The 20,304-nt window shown below is 44.5% G+C and overlaps 1 protein-coding gene across 3 annotated transcripts in view; it reads left to right on the forward strand.

Annotated features, from left to right (window-relative positions):
* TRPM8 (transient receptor potential cation channel subfamily M member 8) overlaps positions 1–16,551 on the forward strand; it is an 80,587-nt gene extending 64,036 nt beyond the window's left edge. For 2 of the 3 annotated variants that reach the window (XM_019957949.2, XM_019957950.2), the window contains exons 19-22: positions 2,889–2,988; positions 4,350–4,383; positions 10,739–10,831; positions 13,864–16,551. In XM_019957949.2, the coding sequence (XP_019813508.1) occupies positions 2,889–2,988; positions 4,350–4,383; positions 10,739–10,789 (185 nt within the window). In that variant the 3' untranslated portion in view covers positions 10,790–10,831; positions 13,864–16,551. The remainder of the gene's footprint in view (positions 1–2,888; positions 2,989–4,349; positions 4,384–10,738; positions 10,832–13,863) is intronic. The other variant, XR_011565952.1, reaches the window with a different exon arrangement.
* The last annotated feature ends 3,753 nt before the right edge of the window (positions 16,552–20,304 follow it).

Genomic DNA, 20,304 nt, shown 5'->3' on the forward strand with positions numbered 1-20,304 from the left:
AGGAATAAAGACATAATGGGGGATGGGGGTGGAGGACAGAATCCTCCAGCCACTATGCAATGATGACAGAAGACAGGGACCCAAGAGCCTCTTTACTCCCTGGAGATTCTGGGGCATCTGGTCACCACCTGCCCTTTTGTCTTTCTTTCGGGATGGCTAATTCCTGAACCACAGCATTCTGTGGCCGTCGACTCCTCTCACGGTAACTCATTTCCTACATTTACTTTGCATTTGCCTCCAGTGATAGGAGAATCATGGGGTTTAAGCTTCACATGGCTCTTCTTTAGAGAAAAATGCAAGATTTTTCGAATAACTTTTCAGAAAAGGTAGAATCCAAGCTTCCCTGATTTGTACTTTTGGGCCGATACTTTCAAGTGATGGTAAAATGTATGCTACCCAGTGATTACAGTTTTATAAAACCCATCGCTTTTCATGAATGAAAAAGTATTTATTCATAGAGCATTTGAAAAATACAGAAAAGCTCAACTGAGGGCAAGAGCAGATGGGCTTCAGACGGTAAAGAATCTACCTGCAATGCGGGAGACCTGGATTCGATCCCTGGGTTGGGAAGATCCCCTGGAGGAGGACATGACAACCCACTCCAGTATTTTTGCCTGGGGGATCCCCGTGGACAGAGGGGCCTGGCGGGCTGCAGTCCATGGGGTCATACACAGTTGGACACAACTGAGTGACTAAGCACAGCAGCACACACATCTAGAGATAAATATTGATAGCATATTGGTATTGATTCTGTTATTCTTAGTGGGTGTATGATAATTTGATTGCTGTGTACATACACATTCAAAATCTAATTTGCTCATTTAACTAATAACCTCCCATAGAACATCTCCCATCACCATAAATATATACCTTTATGACAATTTTTAGCTGTGGAATATTCCAGCCTGTGGATATACTGTACTTCATTAAACCAATCCCTTGTTAAGCATGTATGGTTTCTCCTCTTTGGTTACTATGTCACACTATGATAAGCAGTTTTATATATTCATTTTTGAGTGCATCAGTGACTTTTTTCCCCTTTGAATTCTTTTCAAAGGAGAAATTTCTAGATACAGTGTATGTACGTGTTGAAGTCTTTTGATATGTCTGTTCCCATCCCATCCCTCGTTCCCTAATGCTGTAACAGTTCACAGATTTTTCCCAGTATATGGGAAACCTGTTTACTCACCTCCTTGCCAACACACGGTACAGTCATTATTGTAGACCCTGCTCAGTTTCCAGTTTCGTTATGAAAATGCTATGTTATTGTCTCAGTGAACATTTCCTTGATTCTTAGAGAGGTTGGACATTTAGTCACCGGCCATTTTTGCTGTCCAGCCACCTAGTTCAGGAGCATCTATCCTTTTCCAGTTGATTATTAAGTTCTCCTATTGGGCTTCCACATACCTTTAGTTTGAGGAAAACAAATTGAGAATGACTTTGCTTGGAAAAATTCAGTTAAGAGAAATTCAGTTAGGAATTATTTTTTTAAGTGAATGACCACCATTGAAAAATAAATCTGGATTTGCTATCTGCGATCTGCTTCAATTCTGCCCCTTGCCTATTGGTTCTGCCTCTGACTCCCAATTAATTCTGTTTATACCTAGGAAAACCTTATAATAATTCCTAAACTCTAACATCTTGAGGAACAAATTTAAAACTAAACACTGCTGCTGCTGCTGCTGCTAAGTCACTTCAGTCCTGTCCGACTCTGTGTGACCCCATAGATGGCAGCCCACCAGGCTCCCCCGTCCCTGGGATTCTCCAGGAAAGAACACTGGAGTGGGTAGCCATTTCCTTCTCCAATGCATGAAAGTGAAAAGTGAAAGTGAAGTCGTTCAGTCGTGTCCAACTCTTAGTGACCCCATGGACTGCAGCCTACCAGGCTCCTCCATCCATGGGATTTATCTTATCTCAGAATAAGATAACGTGCATGAATGTATGCACTTTTCTTTCCCCACGAATTCATATAGAGGATTGCTGTCCATTGCACTAGTCCTGGAAACACAGGTGACTCGTTGATCTGTTCTTTTGTTTGCATGCCATCTGAAAAGCTAAGTCACTGTAAAAAGTGTTAGTTGCTCAGTTGTGTCTGACTCTGTGCGACCCCATGGACTGTAGCCCCAGACTCCTTAGTCCATGGAATTCTCCAGGCAAGAATACTGGAGTGGGTTGCCATTTCCTTCTCCAGGGGAACTTCCCAACCCAGGGATCGAACCTGGGTCTGCTGCATTGCAGGCAGACTCTTTACTGTCTGAGCCACCAGGAAAGCCCTACTGTTAAAAAAAAAAAAAATAATGAACTAAAAATCTTTCTGGAACATTCCCCAGGCCAATTTTGCAGCACACCTGGCTTAGGTGAGAGGAAAAGACTAAACATAAGATTTTCCTTGAGGTCTACACCCAGGCTGCATATTTCAAGAGGATAGGTATGAAGTCCAGGGATGATTCTCCTCTCCTCCAAAGTTTCTACCCCAGCTTTAGGTTGAGAATAGACAATCCATCAGTAATAATCCAACTGAATATTCAGTGTAGCATTCTGATGTCATCAAAATGGGACATAGGAAATGTGAGAACCAAACTGAGTAGTGAAGTGATTTTGTTAAGTCACAAGACACACAGATGGGCTATGGCTGGATCTCGGTTTGGAATGCAAATTACATTCCTATTTCATGCAAGCTCCAATTTCTCATCATTACCAAGAACTTCATTACTATTCCATTGCTCTGCTGCAGTCACTAGTGAGTAACATTAGTCAGATCAGCCTGTGCAGGACGAATCCAAGTCCTTTGGTTCCAGAGTATGGCAAAATGCCTAGCAGGTGTTGATTTAGGAGGGAAAGGAGTAAAGGAAACAATTTGAATGTTTTTCTTTGTCTCATTATTCAAGGTTTCAGAAATGAAGACAACATGACTCTGGCATGGGAGGGTGTCATGAAAGAAAATTACCTTGTCAAGATCAACACAAAAGCCAGCGACCCGTCAGAGGAGTATGTCAGCCGTTTATTCCTGCTTTGCGAGGGTCCCCTTGTGTACAGAAGCTAGCAGATCACAGGCAGCTTACTTGAACAAACTCTGTGTAAAGAAAATTTGCACCAGAGAGCAGCATCAGGAGGCTCAGACAGCCAAAGGTGACAAACAGAAGGGTGTGTCAGCCTTCCAGGAAGGGCAAAACCTTCCCCCCTGCTATCTGATGGCCCTCCTGATTGCAGGGAAGAAAGAGATGTTGATATTTGGAACCTGCAAGGCAACGCCATGGACCAGGTGACCAGAGCATGGGTCCCTGTGCCATAGCTGCAGAGGTGAATTCTGGGAAGATCCACAGATCATGGGCAGCAGTCATTACTTTACAGGGTCCACACATGTGTCTCTGCGAGGAAGAAACAGAGAGATTAGAAGATGGCAAAGCCCTTGGGTTGATGTGTCACAGACTGTTCTTGTCCCTGAGAAGTCCTGAGCATCCTCTATGAGGAACATGGAGTTGCTGTAAACATCCCATAGAACTAGACACATCACTCCCTCCATAGATGGTCCACGAAGAATGTGGGCTGCAGGGTCTCCAGGAGCATGCCCTTTGAGCTTAAAATGGGGTTAACAGGGTTAATGCTACCGATAAGTCGCTTCAGTCATGTCTGACTCTGTGCAACCCCATAGACGGCAGCCCACCAGGCTCCCCCATCCCTGGGATTCTCCAGGCAAGAACCCTGGACTGGGTTGCCATTTCCTTCTCCAATGCATGAAAGTGAAAAGTGAAAGTGAAGTCGTTCAGTCGTGTCCAACTCTTAGCGACCCCATGGACTGCCGCCTACCAGGCTCCTCCATCCATAGGATTCTCCAGGCAAGAGTACTGGAGTGGGGTGCCATTGCCTTCCCCATAACAGGGTTAATAGTCAAATGTAATTCTAACGGAGAGCTCCAAACACACCTCAGAATTCGTCTAAGGAAGAATAAACATAAGAACAACTACTCCCTTTGTTAGGCTTAACACAGCTATTGGGAGCACGGGACGTGAGGTGTGCTTTTTCTCTTCGAGCAATGAGGCAGAGGCCTCTATCCTCCTCTGTCCCTGGACTCAGAGATTTTAGTTTTGGAAGGAAGGAATGGACATTACATGTCATCTTCCACCTCCCACCCGCATCAACAAAGGTAGCATCAATTTGGTGTCCTTCCAACTGGGACAAGAATGCAATTCTGCTTTGATTGGATATTTGGAAGAAAGTAAAAATGATAAAAGTAGCTGATGTTAATTTAGTTGAAGATGAAAATGATCTGTATTTTGTTTTTTAAAATGGAGCCTAATAACCTTTTTTCTCTCTTTCTCTGTTTTCTCTCTTTTTAAACATCTTTGAAGAATAAGGCATCGTTTTAGACAGCTGGATACAAAGGTAGGGTCCTGTTTATAGTTTGGGAAATATTTTTTAAACTCTATTATCTTTGAGCTTTCAGCTAGAGGCTGGTGTCCAAAAATAAATGAAGTTAATTGTTTTGAAAAATGGATATGACCCTCTTCTGTGTTCAGTTGTCTTCGTTCACTGTGTGAAGTCTGACTGCTGGAACAAAATTGCTTCAGATGTTTCTAGCCCACGTGGGAATAGTCCTGAGTCCCATTTCTACAACGTCTGAAATTTCTCCTGCTTCTGTCTAACCCAGGACCCCATTTCTCTTTTTCTCTCAAGAGAAAGATGCTTGCAATGACAAGGAGCACCAGGCAGGCTCAGAGAATCAGCGTGGGAGCCTGGGAGCCTCTACGCCAGTCTTTGTTGCCACTCTAATTTGTCACCTACTGAATTTGAATTATGAATGCGTGAATACACACATAAATGTCAAGCCTAGAGAGGGAATGCCCACCTCCATCCTGAGCTGGGCAGCTGGAAATTACGATTTGGTTCAGGAGAGGTGGCATTCGATTCATAAATACTGGCTCCCTGTTAGACTCTGAGGAGGAGGTGGTGTCTCTCTTATCATGGCGTTTTGAGGATGGGCCCTGGGTGTTGCAGTCACATGTCACATTTGCTGCTTCCTGCCTTGCCGCCCCCAGGATGTGCCGTTTCACTGCTGACAATACCCCATCAGGGGTGGCAGGGTCTCCAGTACCAAAATCCCCTCCTGTAGGAGCGTCTCAAGGAATATTGAATAAATGAACCAAAACTGCTCTTTTCAGAGCTCTAACTGATGATTTATCCAGTCCACAATTCCTTGCATATGTATTTCTGTGTTATCAGCAGCATGTAAAACATCTGAGGCCATGTGTCCATGGGTCTCCCTTCCTGCACTCTGGTCCCGTGCAGGACGCTGAACTGATGCCTGGAACCTTCCTACCTGCACCCCCTGCCCCCATGGCTTGTCAATTCCTTCATCGCCTTCCCTCCCCTGGAGCCGCCTGCTCCATACATTGGTGTCAGCCACTCAGGATGATGGTACATTCTGTGTAGAATGTTTCTGTCACAATCAGCTTTACTCCCCTACACTTTAGGGACTTCAAACAACCATCTTATTTCCCTCTTGCTTTTCTGGATCAGGAGTATGGGAAGGGAACAGCTGGGCAGTTCTTCTGCTTCTTGTCATCTCAGCTGGGTTTACGGGGCTGGATTCAACTGGCAGTAAGGCCGGGACCTGGCCCCTTGGTGCTCCTCCTCATTGCTTTTCTCCCCACATGACCGCTGATCTACGTAGCTTGGGCATCTTGGGTCAGTTCCCTTTGTTCCATAGGGGCTGGCTTCCAAGACTGAGGAAGTGCTCCCCAAGGTGGGACCTGGACCTGGCATGACGTTGAGTAAAGAAGCCCCAGGCCAACTGAGATCTAGCTGGGGGAAGAGTTAATGCCACACGTCCATCCTCTACCCCTCGAGGTGGGAGTGATGCGTAGACATGGAGAGACGTGACAGCTATCTTTGGAACCACACCATCACACAAGAGTATATCCTGTTTCAACTGCTCTCCTTCTGATGTTATACTATTGCTGGTTTTTAATTGAGTGACTAGGAAGACCCCTAGTATGCTAAGGCTGTATATTGTCACCCTGCTTATTTAACTTCTATGCAGAGTACATTATGAGAAATGCCAGACTGGATGAAGCACAAGCTAAAATCAAGATTGCCAGGAGAAATATCAATAACCTCAGATATGCAGATGATACCACCCTTATGGCAGAAAGTGAAGAGGAACTAAGTGAAGGAAGAAGAGGAAAGTAAAGAAGAGCCTCTTGATGAAGGTGAAAGAGGAGAGTGAAAAAGCTGGCTTAAAACTCAACATTCAGAAAACTAAGATCATGGCATCCAGTCCCATCACTTTATGGCAAATAGATGGGGAAACAATGGAAACAGTGACAGCTTTTATTTTCTTGGGCTCCAAAATTACTCCAGATGATGAAGCAGTCATGAAATTAAAAGATTGCTTGCTCCTCAGAAGAAAAGCTCTGACCAACCTAGACAGCATATTAAAAAGCAGAGCACTGCTTTGTCAACAAAGGTCTGTCTAGTCAAAGCTATAGTTTTTCCGTAGTCACGTATGGATGTGAGAAATGGACCGTAAAGAAGGCTGAGGGCCAAAGAATTGATGTTTTTGAACTGTAGTGTTGGAGAAGACTCTTGAGAGTCCCTTGGACTGCAAGGAGATCCAATCAGTCCATCCTAAAGGAAATCAATCCTGAATATTCATTGGAAGGACTGATGCTGAAGCAGAAATTCCAATCTTTTGGCCACCTGATGTGAAGAGCTGACTCATTGGAAAAGTCCTTGATGCTGGGAAAGATTGAAGGTGGGAAGAGAAGGGGACAACAGAGGAAGAGATGGTTGGATGGCATCACTGACTCAATGGACATGAGTTTGAGCAAACTCCAAGAGATGGTGAGGGACAGGGAGGCCTGGTGTGCTGTGGTCTGTGGGATCTCAAAGAGTTGGAGATGACTGAGCCATTGAACAAGGAAGACACCATTGGGCTAAGTGCCATCAAAGCAAACATGGCCCCCAAATTTCATGAATGGACCCTTTGTTGAATGTTTTGGGTGTGGGAGCATTTTCAAGCCGAATTACATAGGATTAATTAGGAATAACACTTTGCAGTATCAGGAGTGTTTTCCAGATTGCCTGAGTCTATAGTATCAGGGAACAAGGTCAGCAGCTGTGAAGACCCTAAGTCCAGAGAGGCATGGAATGTTGTAGACTAGAGAGGGACAGTGTGAACGAGAGGGAACCCCGAGTGGGAAGAAGGGGGAAGCTATTTCGTCCTGTGAGGGAACTTGTTGGCCTCTTTAGGGATGCATTTTACTCCCTCACAAACCTCTGGGGACATATCTGGGGACACTCCCTTCAAAGAGCCCTCTGGGCAGTCAGAGTGGCCACATAAGAGGGACTTAAACAGTTTGGCTTGGGAATAGAGGTATGAAGCGTGTGTCTAGATGTGTGTGTCTGTATGTAGAGAAAACAGGCTATTTTTGGTTATTCTGTTGCTTTACTTGTGAGTCCACTTGAGGTGGCTTTGGAGGGAGTTGATGGAAAGTGGACTTGGGGTTGAACTCAACCTTCTGTGTACCTTGCTGGGGGGCATGCAGAGCCTGGGCAGGACGGCAACACCGGGACGGAGCAGAGTGGGGCTGGGGTCAGAGGTCAGCTGGACATCTGGGCACTGGTCCAGCTGAACTGATTCCTGGGTTCAGGGAGGCCTCCTAGTTGGTGAGCTTCTTGGAGGGTTGGGGTGATCCGGTGGTGGGGGCGGTGGGCCTGAACAGTGGGGGCTGTGGGGGCTGCTGAGGGGGCCCCAGATGGTTGCAGTCACAGTTGGGGGCTGTCCACACATACATGTGAGCCTGGGTTCTGTGGGGCCTTCAGGGGAGGGCCTTGGGTCAAGGCCCCTTGGCGTCTCTCTGGCTGTGGAGCTCAGCCTCTTTGTGGCTCTTATAAGAAGTCCCCCACACGCTGCATTTTTCAGGTTTTGGTAGAATTTAGGCAGATCCCTCCAGTGTTCTTGCCTGGAGAATCCCAGGGACAGAGGAGCCTGGTGGGCTGCTGTCTATGGGGTCGTACAGAGTTGGACACGACTAAAGTGACTTAGCAGCAGCAGCAGCAGGCAGATCCCTGGGAAACCATAAACCACACAACACAGAGCCCTCGGCCCCACCCATGGACTTCACTGCCTCTCTCCCCTCTCTTGGGGCTCCCCTTGTGGCTCAGATGGTAAACCGTCTGCCTGCAATGTGGGAGACCTGGGTTCGATTCCTGGGTTGGGAAGACCCCCTGGGGAAGGAAATGGCAATCCACTCCAGCATTCTGGCCTGGAAAATCTCATGGACGGAGGAGCCTGGTAGGCTACAGTCCATGGGGTCGAGAAGAGTCGGACACGACTGAGCGACTTCACTTTCACTTTCATTTTCTCCCCTCTCTAGTCCTGTCGCCACCCTCTCTCCCTTTTATCTCCTCCCCCATCCTCTGTGCCTTCTCCTCTGAACAACAAAAAGATTCTCCTTCATATCCAAAGAGAATTTTAGGGCTGGCCACTTGTTTCTTGAGCAAGCTCTTGATGTCTTCAGTTCAGTTCAGTTCAGTCGCTCAGTTGTGTCCGACCCTTTGCGACACCATGAATTGCAGCACGCCAGGCCTCCCTGTCCATCACCAACTTCTGGAGTTCACTCAAACTCACGTCCATAGAGTCGGTGATGCCATCCAGGCATCTCATCCTCTGGTGTCCCCTTTTCCTCCTGCCCCCAATCCCTCCCAGCATCAGAGTCTTTTCCAATGAGTCAATTCATGTGTAGGCATGAGGTGGCCAAAGTACTGGAGTTTCAGCTTTAGCATCATTCCTTCCAAAGAACACCCAGGGCTGATCTCCTTCAGAATGGACTGGTTGGATCTCCTTGCAGTCCAAGGGGCTCTCAAGAGTCTTCTCCAACACCACAGTTCAAAAGCATCAATTCTTTGGTGCTCAGCTTTCTTCACAGTCCAACTCTCACATCTATACATGACCACAGGAAAAACCATAGCCTTGACTAGACGGACCTTTGTTGGCAAAGTAATGTCTCTGCTTTTTAATATGCTATCTATGTTGGCCATAACTTTTCTTCCAAGGAGTAAGCGTCTTTTAATTTCATGGCTGCAGTCACCATCTGCAGTGATTTTGGAGCCCCCCAAAATAAAGTCTAACACTGTTTCCACTATTTCCCCATCTATTTCCCATGAAGTGATGGGACCAGATGCCATGATCTTCATTTTCTGAATGTTGAGCTTTAAGCCAACTTTTTCAGTCTCCTCTTTCACTTTCATCAAGAGGCTTTTTAGCTCCTCTTCACTTTCTGCCATAAGGGTGGTATCATCTGCATATCTGAGGTTATTGATATTTCTCCTGGCAGTCTTGATTCCAGCTTGTGTTTCTTCCAGCCCAGCGTTTCTCATGATGTACTCTGCATAGAAGTTAAATAAGCAGGGTGACAATATACAGCCTTGACATACTCCTTTTCCTATTTGGAACCAGTCTGTTGTTCCATGTCCAATTCTAACTGTTGCTTCCTGACCTGCATATAGGTTTCTCAAGAGGCAGGTCAGGTGGTCTGGTATTCCCATCTCTTTCAGAATTTTCCACAGTGTAAACCATACTAAACAGTGTATTGAAGTCCTTTTACTGCAACAAATATAGAGATTTCTCCAAAGCCCTCCAGTAAAAAAAAAACAAAAACAAAAACTCCATCTCATTCTTACACCAGAAAACAAAGTCATTCCTTAACCTTAAATCTGTAAGTAGGAATCTTACTATGCCTTCTTTATTTTAGGCAGCCCTCATGGTTTCTTTTTGTCCTTTTCTAACCTCACAGTTAAATTATGAGGTTAATACTGGAAAGAAGCCATAGTTAAACTTGTTTTCCTTGAGTGAGTGATTTAGCACGTTGGAAACCAACTGTACAGAGATTGCTTTATGTCTATAGCTTTTATCAAGTGTAACAATATGGCTTGTAATTTGAAGTGATCTTTATCATCTTCATGTATCTTGTGTAAAAACTTGTGAAATATGCATGTATTGAAAATAATTTTATCATGCCTTTTACCTAAATTTGTTTTGCTATTTATACTGTGTTTTTGGTGAGGGGAGACACTTTATTTGCAAAAACTTGATTAATGTTATATTATTTTCATTAGTGTTATACTCTTATCAAAGCAAAGCTTTATTGATATCATTTATTGGTATTAGTTACATATAACATTATGACTTACATGTGTAAATTTGTATCTGTATATAGGTTATATATTATTTCTGTGTTGTTAAAAACGTCTCATTTCTGTGTGGGAATCACTAGTGATTAAGATTCGTGCTTCCCTGATGACTCGGCGGTTAAAGAATCTGCCTGTAGTGCAGGAGACACAGGTTGGATCCCTGGTTTGGGAAGATCCCCTGGAGAAGGGAATGGCAACCCGCTCCAGTATTCTTGCCTGGAAAATCCCACAGAGAAGCCTGGTGGCCTACAGGCCATGGGGTCGCAAAGGAGTCGGGCATGATTTAGTGACTAAACAACAACAGTAGCAAAAACTAATCCTAATTGGTGCTAATGCTTATTTGCTAGTGATTTGATTTCAGAAAGTCTGTAGTGAACAAGCTCTGAAATATCACCTGTCTGATATTCTGCCGTACTCCAGGCATGGGCCATACTTCTTATTTCATGTATAGTTAATCTGTTTCATGGAAAAGCCTTAGAGTCATGATTTAAAATTTAAGTTGGAAAATTGATCTAAAGACTGGTTCTGTTTTCTCCTTTCCAAGCTTAATGACCTCAAAGGTATTCTGAAAGAGATTGCTAATAAAATCAAATAAAACCGCATGGACTCTGATGGAGAAAAATTTAATTCTAGCAAGGTAAGTCATTTTAATAGCTTTCTTCTTTTTTTGATCTGAAAATTTACATATTTTGAGACTAATTCAAAATCATGATATTTTCTCAGTTATTTTATTTTCACATGTGATCAGATTTGCAAAATAACACTGGTGTAAAAAAAACAAGGGATATAGAAAGGATACAGGTAGAAACCCACCTCCCATAACTCCCCCTCATGCCCACACTCCAAGACTGTTCCCTGGTCCAAGGTGAGCACTGATAGCATCCTTTTGAAACTTTAAAAAAAAACTTGCAAATTGTACAGCTATTTTGACATTAATTGAATCAAGATCAGACTATTCAAAGAGTTGGCCTTTTTTTTTTTTTAACTTAACTCTAGATCATGAGTGTCTTTACAGATCTGTGCTTCAAATATGTACCTCATTCTCATGGTGCATCATTGATGATTATTGCTGTAGGGGATACACAGATGTCTGGGTCTTTTGGTTGGCTTATTTTCTCTCAACAAATGCATGTTGATCACATCTTACTACCAAAAATGTTTTAGTAAACCTTTTAAGATCTGGGGGGCTTCCCTGATAATTCAGACAGGTAAAGAATCTCCCTGCAATGTTGGGAGACCCTGGGTCAGGAAGATGCCCTGGAGAAGGGAATGGCTACCCACTCCAGGATTCTTCCTTGGAGAATTCCATGGACAGAGGAGCCTGGCAGGTTACAGTCCATGGGATCACAAAGAGTTGACTGAGCCACTAACGCTTTCTTTCACTTTCAAGGTTTTTAGCAATAGCTCATTTGCACAATAAAAATGTAATTCAGTTAACTGGCAAAATTGAGCCCAAGGCTTTGCACCATGATCTGAGCATTTACTTTAATTAAGTTTTCTCATTACCTGTCCAAATGCTGAAACCAAATGTTAACAATGTTGTTAGGGAGTCGTAGAGCTAGGAGGAAACAGCTATGAGCATTCCATTTGATTAGAATTTTTTTGAGAAAGTGAATTGCACGGAATGGAAACACAATGAAGGCTCCCTTCCACCTTCTCTCTTTCCCTTCGTGTTTACTGAGCACCTTCTAAGCGCTGAGGCTCAGACTCTGATTTCTACCTTTGCATAAATCCTCTCACAGCAGAATTTCTATTCACAGAGTGGCTGTGTTATAAGGGTAACTGTATTAGGACCCATTTGGTTTATCTGGTCACTCAACACTTTTCCTTGGGTTCTGACAATTACAGATCGTATTCTAAGCCCTCTCTCCTGGAAGATTTTGTAAGGGCAAGATTGGCTCATATTTTATTTGCATATTTATTTTGTGTGGAAGCAGGGATAGCCTCGCAAGTTGCTCAAGAAAACAAACCTTGTACATTTAGGAAGAACGCATTTCAACTCTTCCATCGTGGCACTTCACGAACACAGCATCATACTTTACAGTAAATTATAATTCGAGTTTTGAAGCATTTGTTATTTTGTTTATGAGCTGAGCCATAGAAAAAGCAATTAGGAGGTGATGAAACAATTCAAAATGATTAAAAAATCCATAGAGGTGTAATAATCAGAAAAGATGTACTCATCCACCTCTTAAAGCTCTAATCTCATCTCTCTTTTTTTTTTTCCCAAAAGTGTTGACTATGAGGAAAATGAGCGCACAGACTGGTTTCTTAGCAACCTGCTCTTTGCTTAGACTTAATTTTTTTTAAGGTAGCGAGAGTTAATTCATTGGTGAATGAACATGAATGGGGAGAAGGACATTACTTCATGTCCATGTGGGCATCTGTGAGCCTGGGGATGAGAAGAGCATGAGAACACAGAGGCCCAAGATAGTCTTAACCACAGATATCTTTAGAAACAGTGTGCTTGGCACGTGCAGTTTGTTGGTATACTTTTTACTTCCGGGTAGAAGATCCGTTTTCTTTTTTTGATGTCGTCTGTCTGGCATGTCCTTAAGAAGTTCACAGAAAATGTAATTTTATAGGCAACCACCTACATGCTGCTAAAATATATATTTTTTGATTTTTTTAATTGAAGTATTGTTGCTATAAAATATTATATGTTATAAGTGTACAGTATAGTGATTTGCAATTTTAAAGGTTAATTCTTTAAACGTTAACTCTACTTATAGTTCTTATAAATGTTGGCTACATTCCCCGTGTTGTATAATATATCCGCGTAGGTTATTTTCTACCAATAGTTTGTACCTCTTACGCCCCTCCCCATATCCTGCCCCTCTCTCTTACCTCTCCCCACTGGCACATGGGGCTGAAATATTATTATTGTAGTGTCTCTCTGATACTGCTTTCTCTAGAGAGGTGAGGATATCTTTCCTAGGAGCAGGGGCAAGGAAGGGAATGCCAACTCAAGCGGGTGTAAGCTGGGCACCAGTGAAGGCAGGGCAGAAGGGGACACCTGGGGACAAGTCTTTATCAGTTTGCCCATCGGGGCTCTCCATCTTGAATCAGCCTTTGATCCAATAACTTGGGATGAGATGTTTGGGTATAAATATTTCTTCCTCCCATGCTAAAATGGAAAGGAAGTAAGAAGCAGGGTGAGAGAAAGCTATTTGTTTGCTCGTACCCTTACACCTTCCCTGAGGACAAGATGGAGTGAAGGTGGGGTAGGGGGTACTTCCTTTGGGTACCAGAAATTGTTTGGTCCCTCCATAATCATCCATCGGTTCTTGTGTTGGCTGCACTTAAACTCCAGCTCATCTCTTCGGTACATTATTGCAGTTCTTTATGTTATTATCAAGTCATCCTTGTGCAGAAATCACTTAACAAATAGGGCACTTGGAAGCTTTCTGGGACGCAAAGCTTATCTTTGAGTTGAGTCTTAACTAGAGTCATTTTGTTTACATTGGCAAAGAGGTCAGAACTCACCTCTTTAAGGGAGGAAAAATGGTCATGTACTCGCTCCAGTACTGAAAAGCAACATCTCAGTGCCTGGTTTAGGCACTTAGGCCCTCTGTCAGTATGTTGCCAGTGTGTTTTGGAGCCAACAGTGTCCTGAGAACAGAAGAGGGAGATGGCTCTTAAGGCAGTGCTCTCCCTTTGTTTTCACAGGTCGCATCAGACGTCTGCATGGAGAAGATTCAAGGGATCCTGCTGAACAGTTGCATCTTGACAACAGCTGTGTTCCTGACTAAGCGAGAATTGTTCAAGCCCCTGGGTGCACCTTGATGGCTTTAATCACTCCAGTATGCTCAGTCTGAGGATAAAATGTGTCCCCGATTTCACTCAAGAAGGCGGATATAAAGGAAGAACATTTCCTGCTTCCCCCAGGCCGCCCTGTTGCTCTCCGCGTCTCCGGGGCCAGAGCCCCCTGTGGATGGTCTGAGCTGCCCGGTGTTCTCCCGTTTCCTCCTCTTGTCCTCCTTGGACCCATGCATGTTAGGGAACGTCTCTCCTAGGAATAGCAACCTGGTCTTGCTTTCTCTCCTGGATCCTTACTTTGTCTTCAACTGATTCTCTTTTGTTTCCTTTTTTTTTTGTATTATGTGACTACTTAGCTGTCACAGTGTTAAACGTTTCTGCAGTCAGGTCAGATTCTAAGACGTGCTACAGCTAGAGCACTCTGGTTTTTTTCAGGAGAAACTCTCATCATTGCTCTCTACGATTTTAATCATTAAAGCAGGTGATAAAGCATCGTCTTCCTGCACGTGCCCCAGGAACCCCACTTGACGGAAGTACCCCCTTCCTAGCAGTGCGAAAAGGCACCTGAAGATGACCTCCCCAGAGGCGCATCTGGTTTTGTTTTCACTGAGTGTCCCCTTGCTTATTATTTTCCCATTATAAATAATTCATGGGTATGATAGGAAATTCCTGGGTATTATACAAAACATAGACTATGAGGAAAGTAGAAAATATAAACAGTCTCACTATCTGAAGATAATCACTGCTAACAAGTCAGAGTGTTTTTTCAGGTCTGCTTTTTTTTTTTCCTATGCATGTTTTATGTCTCTTTTAAAATTTTATATAAAGTCAGCATATAGATTTTACATAAGCTTTTTCACTTAATATTTTATCCAAGATGTACTCTTTATATACAGGGTCTTAAACTTTACATTAACACTTGCTTGCTGTTCAGTCTCTAATGATTTCTGCTATGTTGGTCATTGAAGGTGGTTTCTTGTTGGCCAATGGGGTGAGCATCTATGCGTATGAATCTTTTTCCACAGCTGGGAAAATTTCCCATGGCTAGATTCCCAGGAATATGTACTTCTTAACAAAGTATTTATAAGGTTTTTTACAGAAATGTTTAGCAAATAGGAATTGTTAGCTTGATATCAGTTCAGTTCAGTTGCTCAGTTGTGTCCAACTCTTTGCGACCCCATGGACTGCAGCACGCCAGGCCTCCCTGTCCATCACCAATTCCCGGAGTTTACTCAAATTCATGTACATTGAGTTGGTGATGCCATCCAACCATCTCATCCTCTGTCGTCCCCTTCTCCTCCCGCCTTCAATATAAGTCTTATCAAACTATTTATAAGGCTTTTTCAGAAATGTTTAGCAAATGGGAATTATTAACACGATACAGAACCTAGAACTCCTAAGATAAAATATTGCATCTAATCCTTAGTTTAGGAAGAAACCAGTATACTTATTTCAGTATTATAGAGGTGAGGGCATTGGTATAGAATTCAAGGTATTATGTTATTGAACGCCTGTACTCCCAGCTTTGTCTGGAAGTGGTGTTATCTTTGCACAAAAGAAGTGCATAAAGTTATTTAAACATCCGTGATTAGTTTTTCCACTTTGAATAGAATGTACTCAGTGGCTAAAGAAGAAAATCTTAGAAGGAAGCTATTAAATGATTATCTCATTAGAAAAACTACAAAAGCATGAACCAAAAAAATGTTTTTCTGTTTTGTCTGGGCAGTAGTTAAAATGACTCCTCACAACATTCATGATGTTTGTAGGGAATGAACACAAATAAAAGGTGTCTTTTTACCTAAACCTCTTTAATGACCTGACAAGGAATCTTAGTGGTGGGGATGATCAATTCATGGTTTTGGATTCTGAAAGGTGGAATAAAATTTACTTGACAAAAATTGTCGATGAATGGAATTTTCAAGTTTTCTCTGTTAGCGAGAGAATTTTGTTTTTGTTTCACCATGGCAACTAGAACTGCCTTTTCTGAATCCACCAAGATGAGGCTTGTGTTATCGCCATAGTGACTGGAAAAAAAAAACAACAAAGTATTTGGCCCTGTCCATAAGACCACATAGAGAATGACAACCATCCCAACCTTTTGTCCTCAATTCAGATGGTGAATGTGAATAAAATCAGTAACTTGAAAACCTCCTAGAAGATGAAACTTAGCATAACTCTTGGCTGATCTCCTTAAATGTGCTTGTCCCTGTGTTCACGTTTTCACAGACTATGCTTTTGTTAGTGTAAGAAATAGGCCGTGTGCACATCAACATCGTGAGTAAAAGCAACTGCTCCGTTGACGCTAATGACAGAGAGCTTGAATGATGCTCGGAGTCCACTTGGGGGAGCTGCCCGGTGCTTCCAGCTTGGCCGGCCTGGCGGAGGTTTTCGTGTGGTTCCTGTCCGTGGTCTCTGTGCAGGACAAGTCCTTGTTTCGGTGCAGCTCATGACAACAGCAGTGTCTTGGCTGCACCTCTAACCAAAGGTGCTGTCTTTGTATCTGGTACTGAAGGTGTCCTGGGCGTGTGTACACGGCTGCTGTTAGCCTTGCGGCTTGGTTCAATTGACTGTGTTGAATTAAATAAGGAGGAAATGTCATGGGTTGCCTTTGTCATTCTTTTGAGAGTGGAAAAAAATACAGTCCCTCCCTTCAGATTTATTTCTATGGGGATCTGACTCGCAGAGTTAACATGAGCTGACTTTGATAAGCAGATAACTCGAGCATTCTGATCGCATGCAAGCAGAAGGCTGTCCCCCATGGTTCTGATTCTTGCCATCAGGGCCAGGTTTGGATCCATGGTCGCTTTTTGGTGCCCCCGGTTGGGCACCCGTCTACACCCCCAGGGTCTCCAGCTTCTGTGACTTGGAGACACCCTGCTAGGTCACCACCCTTTAGATATGTGTGGCTGTTTCTGAGCTTACAGGGTCTCCTGTGGGCTCAGGATCTGTCTTGGGGCCAAGATGGTACCTTATGTCCACAGCCCCCCGTGCTGATGGAGGCTGGGGCCCAGACCCCATTTCCTTGCTGAAGGCAGAGTCCTCCAAAGCCACCTTGGTTCCAGACACAACTGGGGAGTGTGTCTCCCTCCGCTGCCCCTCCCCTTCGTGGTCCATGTGGTGGACTGGACTCGGTGGTCGTTATGGACACAGCCTCTGCCCACAGCCTCCACCTCAAAAAGAAACGTCTTAGGAGTCAGGCCCTCCACTGAGCTGGGGCCAGGTTTTGGACACAAGCATCCCATTGCTTCTCTGACCCACCCCCACCCAGGCACACATAGACTGGACAGGTCTCAATTCTCCTGAAGACGGAAAACATGAGGGCAAAACGGCCTTCAGTGGCCTGTCCCACTCATCCGTCAGACCTTGGTGGTTGTTTCTGAGCCATAGTTTAGGATCAAGCTGGGGCTTTGGGACTCCATGGGCTCATTTATAGCCTCAAATTTTTAATCAATGTTTTTCCGCCTACAGAAGTCTTGTTTGACTAGGAGCAGTTTCCCTTATTTTTCTCATAATGTGCAATGTGTTGTCAGTAAGTGGCCACTGTGAATACTTCCTGGGGATTAAGAATAAAATAAAAAAAAAATAAATCAAAATAAGAAAGGAACAGGAGGCCCTGCTCTATACCATCTTACAATCCATTAGAGGAGATGAAAGTGAAGTCGCTCAGTTGTGTCAGACTCTTTGAGATCCCAAGGACTGTAGCCCACCAGGCTCCTCTGTCTATGGAATTTTCCAGGCAAGAGTACTGGAGTGGATTGCCATTTTCTTCTCCAGGGGATCTTCCCGACCCAGGGATCAAACCCAGGTCTCTTGCATTGCAGGCAAATGCTTTACTGTCTGAGCCACCAGGGAGACAAGATTGATTTAAGATAAACAGGGACTTGATGCTTCCTGGTGCTGCTGCTGCTGCTGCTGCTAAGTCACTTCAGTTGTGTCCGACTCTGTGCGACCCCGCAGACGGCAGCCCACCAGGCTCCCCCATCCCTGGGATTCTCCAGGCAAGAACACTGGAGGGGGTTGCCATTTCCTTCTCCAATGCATGAAAGTGAAAAGTGAAAGCTTCCTGGTGGCTCAGTGGCAAAGAATCCACCTGCCAATGCAGGAGACCTGGGTTTGATCCTTGGGTCAAGAAGGTCCCCTGGAGTAGGAAATGACTACCCACTCCAGTATTCTTGTGGAGAATTCCATGGACAGAGGAGCCTGGTGGGCTACATTCCATGAGGTTGCAAAGAGTCAGACATGACTGAATGACTAAGCATGCATGCATGCATGATGCTGCAGGCAGTAAGCTGAGTGCAAAGGCCATGAGTGTGGACCCAGGAGGGACTGTGTGGGGTGAAGGGTCCAAGAGACACCTGATCTTGCGGCAGATGGAGGAGACTGGCTTCCCCTAAATCCCTCTGTGTTTGTATCAAAGAAATGCCTTGAGAAGCTCCCTGGGGTAGACAGCAAGACCCAAGTAGCTAAAGCTAGTCACTGACTGCTGTTCACCAGCAGGGCTGAGGTGTTTGAAGTTGTTGGAGGTGGGGTGGATTGTGACAGGGTTATTGAGATGGGGACAGAGAAGAAAGATGAAGGCCAGGAGGGGTGTATTAAGGGGTGTGTAGGGTGTTGTTCTTGGGAGCGCCTCTTTATGATGGTACCAATCATCAGGAAAGAAATACAAACCAGGAAGGAATCATGGAAGCAGACAGAGAACACGTGCAGGGACCATATCGCACCTGGAGCCACCCACGGGCTCGCGTCACGCTGGGCCACTGCAACATCCTTCTATGTGTCTCCCTCACAGCACCCCCTCCTCCCGATCCTTGGCCCTGCCTGAAAGTCATCTTCTTGACACTCCCCACTGAGCATCCCGTGCCCTGCTCATGAGTCTCCAATGGTTCCCCACTGAATTCCTGCCCAAATCCCAAAAAGGGAGCTTATGACTGGGGCAGCCTGGCCCCCACCCACCTCTGCAGACACACGATGTGACCTCCTGGCCTAGTCCCCAACCTCCAGGAACAGCTGTCCATGTAGCTCTCCTGGTCTGAGTCAAATGCTATGTCTTCCTCCCAGCCTGTTTCTTACCACTGACCATCCAGCATCCTATATCCCAGGAAAGCCACACGGCTTCTGTGGTTTTGCTATGTGCCTCAATGGATCGTTTACTAGGGAACAGAAATCTGGGACACATTTACCTTGCTGTGAATCCTAGCTTCACTGCTTTCTGGCTGTGTGACTTTGGGAAGGTTACTTAAATTTTCTGTGCCTCAATTTCAGTTCAGTTCAGTCGCTCAGTCATGTCCGACTCTTTGCGACCCCGTGAACTGCAGCACACCAGGTGTCCCTATCCATCACTAACTCCCGGAGTCCACCCAAACCCATGTCCATTGAGTTGGTGATGCCATCCAACCATCTCATCTGCTGTCATCCCCTTCTCCTCCTGCCCTCAATCTTTCCCAGCATCAGGGTCTTTGCAAATCCATCAGCTCTTCGCATTAAGTGGCCAAAGTATTGGAGTTTCAGCTTCAACATCAGTCCTTCCAATGAACACTCAGGACTGATATCCTTAGGATGGACTGTTTGGATCTCCTTGCAGTCCAAGGGGTGCTCAACAGTCTTCTCCAACACCAGAGTTCAAAAGCATCAATTCTTCTGTGCTCAGCATTCTTTATAGTCCAACTCTCACATCCATACATGACCACTGGAAAAGCCATAGCTTGACTAGACGGACCTTTGTTGGCAAAGTAATGTCTCTGCTTTTTAATTTGCTGTCTAGGTTGGTCATAACTTTCCTTCCAAGGAGTAAGCGTCTTTTAATTTCATGGCTGCAATCACCATCTGCAGTGATCTTGGAGCCCAAAAAACTAAAGTCAGTCACTGCTTCCCCATCTATTTGCCATGAAGTGATGGGACTGGATGCCGCGATCTAAGTTTTCTGAATGTTGAGCTTTAAGCCAATATTTTCACTCTCCTCTTTCACTTTCATCAAGAGGCTCTTTAGTTCTTCTTCACTTTCTGCCATAGGGCGGTGTTATCTGCATATCTGAGGTTATTGATATTTCTCCCGGCAATCTTGGTTCCAGCTTGTGCTTCCTCCAGCCCAGTGTTTCTCATGATGTACTCTGCATATAAGTTAAATAAGTAGGGTGACAATATACAGCCTTGATGTACTCCTTTTCCTATTTGGAACCAGTCTGTTGTTCCATGTCTAGTTCTAACTCTTGCTTCCTGACCTGCATATAGGTTTCTCAAGAGGCAGGTCAGGTGGTCTGGTATTTCCATCTCCTTCATAATTTTCCACAGTTTATTGTGATCCACAGTCAAAGGCTTTGGCATAGTCAATAAAGCAGAAATAGATGTTTTTCT

This window comes from Bos indicus, chromosome 3, assembly GCF_029378745.1.
Source record: "Bos indicus isolate NIAB-ARS_2022 breed Sahiwal x Tharparkar chromosome 3, NIAB-ARS_B.indTharparkar_mat_pri_1.0, whole genome shotgun sequence".
Taxonomy (NCBI): Eukaryota; Metazoa; Chordata; class Mammalia; order Artiodactyla; family Bovidae; genus Bos; species Bos indicus.